Below are 7,514 nucleotides of genomic sequence, written 5' to 3' on the forward strand. Positions count from 1 at the left end.
GTCATATTATTGACACGTCAATTTAATGCATATACAGCACAATTATATACAATGATATGAATGGGTAGCAAAATACTTTCCTAGCAACTCGAGGCCCACTGTATATGTGTCTCCTCCCTTTGCAACGATCTGTGGCTGCAGGAATGACTTGACTTGCTTTACTCAGGCTTTCACCTCAAATTGCGTTGGCTTGTTTAATTCACTTGTCCTCTTCTCTCCCTCTTTCTTCCACACACTCGCCCTTCATCTTTTTTCTGACTCTTGCTGTACTTACTCCCACTGCGTCGCATCTACATGCTCTCTCTTGCCTTCAATCTCCAAATGCTTCTATCCTTTTGTTTTTTTTTCTTCTCTTAACTCGGCTGTTGCTTTTCCCTCCCTCCTTCCTTTCTCTATCTGCCTGTACCAGGAACCATGGCTAATCATCTTATAACTAATGCTCTCCTTCGTCCCCATGGCACTAACAATCCTTATAACACTCTCCTGGGGGACTCTGCAGTCTATAACAACCCTGCTGTGGGCATGTACAACACCCAAGGTGTGCCTGATGTTCCTATTCTTAATGTGTTGCATGCAGTGCATTAGCTTAATTTCATTGGCATGATTATTTTTATTGAGATGTTGGCTTCTGTGGTGTGGTTAAGCTTCCTGAGTAAAATAATTGGGGAATCACTCTGACATAATCATTTATTAATTGATTATTGATCATAACTAATAAAAATAAATAAAAATGTATGATTGGTCTTTATTGGATTGAAGATTTGGTTAACAAATGGCGCTCACTTACTCTCAAGTATTTGGCAGTCGGGAAGAACATGTCAGCTAACGCAAGTTAAGCTAACATCACCTAACTCCTCCGTGCATCATTATTTTTGCTTAACGCATCTTAGAAACAGGAGCCTTGAACATTCAGAGTGATTCTCCTCTCACATTAAAATGAATATTTAAAAAATATGAGATTTTTTTTCCTTCTCATCAAGAGAGTAAATCTAGTAATGAATGAATCTATTTGTAAAAGTACCAAATTATTGTATCACCAAAGGAGCTTTCACACTGCGCTTAGTTTGCACAGCGCAAGCTAGCCCATTTGGCAGTGGTTACTAAGTGACAAAGCAGGAAGTAGTCTGGTGCCTTTTCCCACTGGTTTAAAGGTAAAGTAAACCAAAGCTCATTTGGCACTGTAAGAACAGATGGCCAAGGCTTTGCTCATAATGGAGAGGAGGAGGAGGAGGAGATGAGAAGCAGAGATTAGATTGGTGGGGCGGGTGGTGGTTTGGGGGTGCTCATCTGTTAACATAGGGTTTGTTATAGTTTTGGATTTTTTTTTAATTATTTTTGTTTAAATTAATATGTTTTAACTTTTTTACATTTTTTAACTTCAGTTCGTTTGAACTAATAACTAACTGCTGGACGTTCCTTATTCTGTACAGATGTACAGCAATACCTAACTAGACATATTTAAAATTAACTTCAAAAGCTCATGCTTCATTTTTATTTTATTTTGTTAAAGAAAACTTTTTTTTTCCATTTAGTTTGAGTTATTGTGTTACTTTTCATTAAGTATAATAACATTAGTAAGCTAGAGCCCATTAGGAGCACTTCACGGTGTACGGCAGGCTCAGCAGAGAACAAATATCACACATTTCAACCACGTTCTCTAAACCTGGTACGACTAAAGTAGTAGAGATCTCCCTGCATTGCCTTTTTTACCTCATCACGACATGACATCTGTCTTGTGTCCCAGAGCTCAGACACCGAGACACCTCATTAATTATTGATTCCTCCATTTTCTCTTCCATGCTGTTTTCACTGTCGAACTCCCCCCAAATATCTTTCTTGTTGTCACTCTGAAATCACTGCGCCATCACCCCTGCTATTGGATGCATCGAGATTACGTAACAGTTGCTGCATTTCAATTTTTTTCAATTCGGGTGCAGGTGCCTTGCGCTAAGGCAACACATATGCATTGAATGGGTTGGTTGATGCTGTGCTAAGTGCAGTGTGAAAGGGTCTTACTTCACTTTCTGAATTGCTTTACACTACAGTTAAACACTGCATGGCACATTCACTATACTTGCCATCATGAAATTTTTGCATCATCATCACAAACTCGCTTTGGATATGTGCATGTGTTGTAGAATGTTGACTCTATATTTTGCGATGTTTATTCTGTCTGATTTGGTAAACGATAACATACGACAGCAATATGCTAACAATGTAGAGCACCAAAGTGTTTTAATCATGCATCCACTTACTGCTCATCTGTTGTTCTGATGTCTGACCTCACATTTCTCTTTTCTCTCTCGTCCCTCATGCCTCCAATAGCATCTTACCGAGACACAAGTACGGGCTAAATTAATACTTCAGTAACATCGACTTCCTTTTCTCATGTCTCGCTTCTGAAGCAAACTTGTTTCTCTCCTGCCAAGAAGAAGTTTGCTTTGGCTGTCAGCCTTTGCAAAGTAGCGTTTCATTGGTTTATTTGATTTCATACTGAATCGCTGCATTTGCTCACTGGGAAAATGCTTTTAACGCATTTTCTGAATGTTGTAGATCTAATTTTATGACATTTGAGTGGTTTGAATGAAAATGCAATAGCTTTTTCTTTTAAATTGACTTCTAATTCAATTAAGTTCAATGCTACTTAGACTTATTTTGCTGTTGAATTTACATTTGTCACGGCTATAATTAAAAAATCGAATTATTTCTTGTCTTACTAAAAAATACTGTTGCTTTTTTGTTAATTCTAAGTTATCTGCAAACTCTATGATATCATGCTAATTATTTTTAATAATTCATGTTTCCTCTGAGATCCACTTCATTAAAAGATTTTAATCCATTTTGTTATATTTCACTTTTTGTCATTTGCACCTCAGAGGGCATCCTGAACAACGCAAGAGACTCCAGTGTTATGGACACACTCCCCCTTAATGGTAACCACGGCAACAACTACAGCATGGCCAGCAGCGAATACTTGAGTGACTGTGTGCAAATTTTAGACCGGAGCGGCGGCTACGGCACCCATAGCAACCACAAAGAGACTACTCTGGAAAAAAAGATCTTGAAGGAGCTCACCTCCAATTACATCCCCTCATATCTCAACAACCACGAGAGGGTCACCAGCGAGCGCAGTCACAACTTGATGAACAAACTGGTCAACAGCAACATGGCCAACGGAGGTGAACTCTTACTTTGAATTCATCTTGTCATGCGTAACTAAGAACCTAGAAGGTTATCTTTCCTCACCACCTACATCTAATAAATTTAATCGGTAGTCAATTAAAAAAAAAAAAAAAAAAAGTAACGGGTGGTTGTGTTATTACTTCAGATAATATATGCTTTTTGGTTGACAGTTCAACAAGCAATGCGCTTTTTTGCACAGTCACTATTAGAAGTTGGCTGTGCCGTTTATCTAGCACTTGTCACCTATTGTAACATTGAATATATCCTGCCAGAAAAGCTCAATTTTCATTGGCTCTGACCAGCGACCACAGCATTAGGTTAATAGGACTACATTTCCCATGATTCTGAGACACGGAAACAGGAAGTAGTTCGAGTTCTGGGATGATGAAAACATGTCTGCTAGCAACTAAAGTGAATGTGAAAGTAAATAGAAGGAATTTAACAGTTAAATTACTTTTTAATTGGTTTATTGTATGAATCGCTATGACAACTGTGTGATTGACATACACATGGCCCAAACAATTGGCTTGCTGACTGGACTACCAAAAAAAAAAAAAGCAGCAGTTTTGCTGGATTTTGACTGATTTTGTCCACAAAATATTGTTTTCTATTGCTATAACAACAAGGAACCTAAAAGAAAGATTAGAGTCTCTTTTTTTCACCATATATTTGTATCTGTTTCCATTTTGCAGCAATTAGCATTAGAATATCGCTACATTTCATTATTATTCACAAATCTGTTGAAAACACTGGGGAAAAGAGCTTGTTGCAACATAGCCCTGGCTGATCTCTTACACTCTGCTGCCACCTGCTGGCCGTTCTTTGTAATAACTACCATAGCTTTAAGCGACCTCTTCATGTCAGAAGCTGTATCAAAGCCTTCTTTATGTCTAGCATAAAACAACATAAAAATGTATACATGTGTTTTTGGAAGTGTAGGACAAAGTATTAAAAATGTATTTTTAGGTTTTGGTGTTTGAATGAGTTAAGAATCTCACCCAGCAGTTAAGGTGTAATACAAAGCTAAAAATGGGCCTCACACATCGTCACACAAATAACACAATTGGAAAAGTCGTTTACCATTGTAAAATAACAAAACATAAATACCAGTGGTGGTTACGTCGGCCCGTCACGTACTTTATGACGCAAAGTCTCGTCAACTGAGAAGGACCATCTGTACTAACCTGGTTCGACAGACAAAAAACTGCTTCAGCCGGTGCTAAGTCCCTGTGTATTTATTCAAGGCTTCATGTCATAAAGCACTCACAAAAAATGCGAAAAGACTCACCGAAAGTTGGGCATCCGTCAATGACGGCCCGACGTAATGATGGAAGTGCCCACCTCTGATAAAAAAATTTAAAAAAAAACACGATAAATGACAGTATGTGTGCATTCTTACATTAATAAGCATACCTAATTGGTTAGCCCTGGAGATGATAAATTCCACCTAATTTTGACTTGGCACTGAAAAAGAACTACAACTTCAAGTCGTGTTTTCCATGCTCAACTGATCCAAAAATGCTGTTAATGTTTGAATAGAAAACATACACTCTCGTGTAGTCAAAAGGTGTTTTTGATCACAAAGAGTTGAATCCTAAGCACACATCTTTTCCTTCAGGGAGTATGGCAGGAGGCAGCAGTAGCTCCAGTAGCAGCGGGGTCAGTGGCTGCATGGGCAACGGTAAAGACGACGTCGGTCCCATGGTGCTGGACAACCCTTCAGCCTTCCCCCACGAGGAGAACCTGGGCCTGGAGATAATCAGAGAAGAATCCAACGCTCCCCTCCTACCGCCGCGCCCCCCTCCGCCCGACAGCCACCCGCCGCCGCCTCCCCCGCACAACTACTCGAGGCCGCGCCGCATCCCGCAGGAGACCAGCGAGAGCTTCTTCCCGCTGCTGACCGAGCATACCGACGAGCACACGCACTCGCCCAACCACAGAGACTCGCTGTATACCAGCATGCCGGTTCTCACGGACCTCCCGGACGGCCAGATGAACGGCCTAACAGACGGCGAGGAAGACAGCTCCGGCGAACTGCAGCCCTGTAAGAGCGCCACAGCTCCCGAGTTAGATGACGTCTACTACAAGAGTATGCCCAACCTGGGTTCCCGGAACCACCTCCACGAGCTGCAGAGCTACTACCACATGGGCCGTGGAGGTAGCGATGGATACATGGTGTCCGGCAACAAGGAGGAGTCCGACTCTTCGCCAGAGGAGCCCCCTGTAGACCCTTCCCACCTGGTCACCAGTCTATAGAGCCCACCAAGAGACTCCTATCCCTCCCTGAGTCCACTCTCACAACCTTCCACTTGCGTGTTGTTGACTGACAGGCCAAACAGGTCCGCCCCTGGACTGAGTCCTGCTTTTTAATGTGTACGGTTCAGGACAATTTGGGGGCTGAATGTATTGTCGCCACAGGGTGACGCTTGGTGACACTTTGTGAATATCAAACAAGAGTAGAACCTGGAAGGGAGAGGTGTAGGGAGGGATCTGTAATTCTATGTGTTTAATTGGAATCTTGGATTAGACATGAAAGTTCTCTAATGTGGACCTCCAGCATATCGTATAGTCTCCACTGAGGTTGACCACCCCCACATCCTCCTGGTGAAAGAAATCGTCCTTGCGTCTCTCTCGCTCAAAAGACTCATCCTTGAGTGATCGAACTTGTTTCGGGCAAGGCCTCGCCCCACTAACTGCCAATCAAGCGGGGGACATACAGTACATAAAAAGGAAATAGAAATCAAACTGTATCCATATGTTTTCTGATGTTCTCAATTCTCTTCCTGTCCATATCTGCTCAACGGGAGTCGTGTCCAGGCTGGTGTCATATGTTCCTTGCTGCGAGTTCTAGTGATTGCGGCTGCTGTTTATTTCGCTAATAACAAAGACGAGAGCTTGTAAATCCAAGAGACTATAGGTTTTAAAAAACAAACAAAAGGGGGGTGGGGGTCGAATGGGTTGTTTCTTCTCCTTTCTTCTGTAAAAGTTCTCAGTTATCAAAGAATTATGATGAAATGATTCAATCATTTCTATGTATTGTATAGAATACAGAGACAAATGTTGCATATGACCAATTCTTATTTGTCAGTTGTCTGTGGAACTGTTGGGAACTGTCTCCTTTGGTTCTGGTCACGGATGGACGAAGGAGCGGATAAGGAACAATCTTTCATCGAGACAGTTTCGCACTCTGACTAATATGCATTTACCCTACGCACACGTCTTTCTGGTCCTTTTATAGTGACACCATGCTCACATTTTGCAAATTGTTACTATATATTTTACACTGTGTAGTTAAAAGGGAAAATAGGAGGGGTTACCATGGGAGCGCTTTTACTGGAAGTGGGTCCGCTGACGTTTTTCTTTTTCATTTAATAACACATTTCCTTCCTTTAGGCACAAGGGGGAGGGGGGTGGGGTACCTGGGTGAGAAAAACACCGGGTATTTTTGAGCAACTTATATATGAAGCATATCGTTTTTATTGCCAAATACTCTAGCATTTGACATTACCTAGCCGTACTGGTCAACATGTCATTGTGCAGAAAAGAAAAAAAAAATGTTTGGAACAAATGTCCTTCTCGAAAGTCAAAATCAGAAAGAAATGCCATGATTTTTTTATTTTTTTATTTTATTTTTTTTTAACACCGTCGATGTGCACTGAAAGAACTGCACACTGCAGCACTGTCTAATGTTAAAGCCAATGTTTACTTATTTAGAAGGGAAATTTCAAAAGTGTATTAAGAGTAGCTTGCACATATATCCCACAAGCCCCTTCCAAGTTCCCCGAGAGAGAAATTATTTATTTATCTGTTTATCGGTTGAAAGAAAGCAAAAACAAGCTTGGAGGAAAAAGAGCTGACTTCATGCAGGAGTAAATAGAGTGGCACTGGGTGGTTCTTTTTTGTTTGTTTTTTATTTTAAATTATTACGATCATGTTGATTATTACGATATTATTGCTGATTATTTATTCTTTTTGTATGGGTTACAAGTTGAATGATCTCATAACTAATATTTGTTGTAACAGTGAAAGTTGTTTGCCAACAAATAAATTACTGACATAGCTTTGAGGCTTTTTCTTCTGCCTCTCATACTTGAGATGGAAAATTTGGATGAAAAGCAAACAGTGCCGGTGCACCTGAACATGTTCACTCATGCGCTGATATTTTTGCATGACATTTAAGTATTTAGATGAAATATTTGACTGCAGTAATCTCAGGGGTTACACTCCAGACCACCCCCACAATAAGTGAAATCCACGATTTTAGAAAGGTGCTATTTAAAGACTTCCTAGGCATGTTTGTGTACTAAGGTCTTTAAACACGTTTACAGTAA

At 40.6% G+C, this 7,514-nt stretch overlaps 1 protein-coding gene across 14 annotated transcripts in view; it reads left to right on the forward strand.

Annotated features, from left to right (window-relative positions):
• adgrl3.1 (adhesion G protein-coupled receptor L3.1) overlaps window positions 1–7,244 on the forward strand; it is a 191,157-nt gene extending 183,913 nt beyond the window's left edge. For 3 of the 14 annotated variants that reach the window (XM_077523786.1, XM_077523788.1, XM_077523787.1), the window contains 4 exons: window positions 410–538; window positions 2,326–2,343; window positions 2,877–3,179; window positions 4,802–7,244. In XM_077523786.1, the coding sequence (XP_077379912.1) occupies window positions 410–538; window positions 2,326–2,343; window positions 2,877–3,179; window positions 4,802–5,439 (1,088 nt within the window). In that variant the 3' untranslated portion in view covers window positions 5,440–7,244. The remainder of the gene's footprint in view (window positions 1–409; window positions 539–2,325; window positions 2,344–2,876; window positions 3,180–4,801) is intronic. The other 11 variants (XM_077523793.1, XM_077523797.1, XM_077523799.1 and 8 more) reach the window with 7 other exon arrangements.
• The last annotated feature ends 270 nt before the right edge of the window (window positions 7,245–7,514 follow it).

The sequence above is a fragment of the Festucalex cinctus genome, chromosome 6 (genome assembly GCF_051991245.1).
Source record: "Festucalex cinctus isolate MCC-2025b chromosome 6, RoL_Fcin_1.0, whole genome shotgun sequence".
Taxonomy (NCBI): Eukaryota; Metazoa; Chordata; class Actinopteri; order Syngnathiformes; family Syngnathidae; genus Festucalex; species Festucalex cinctus.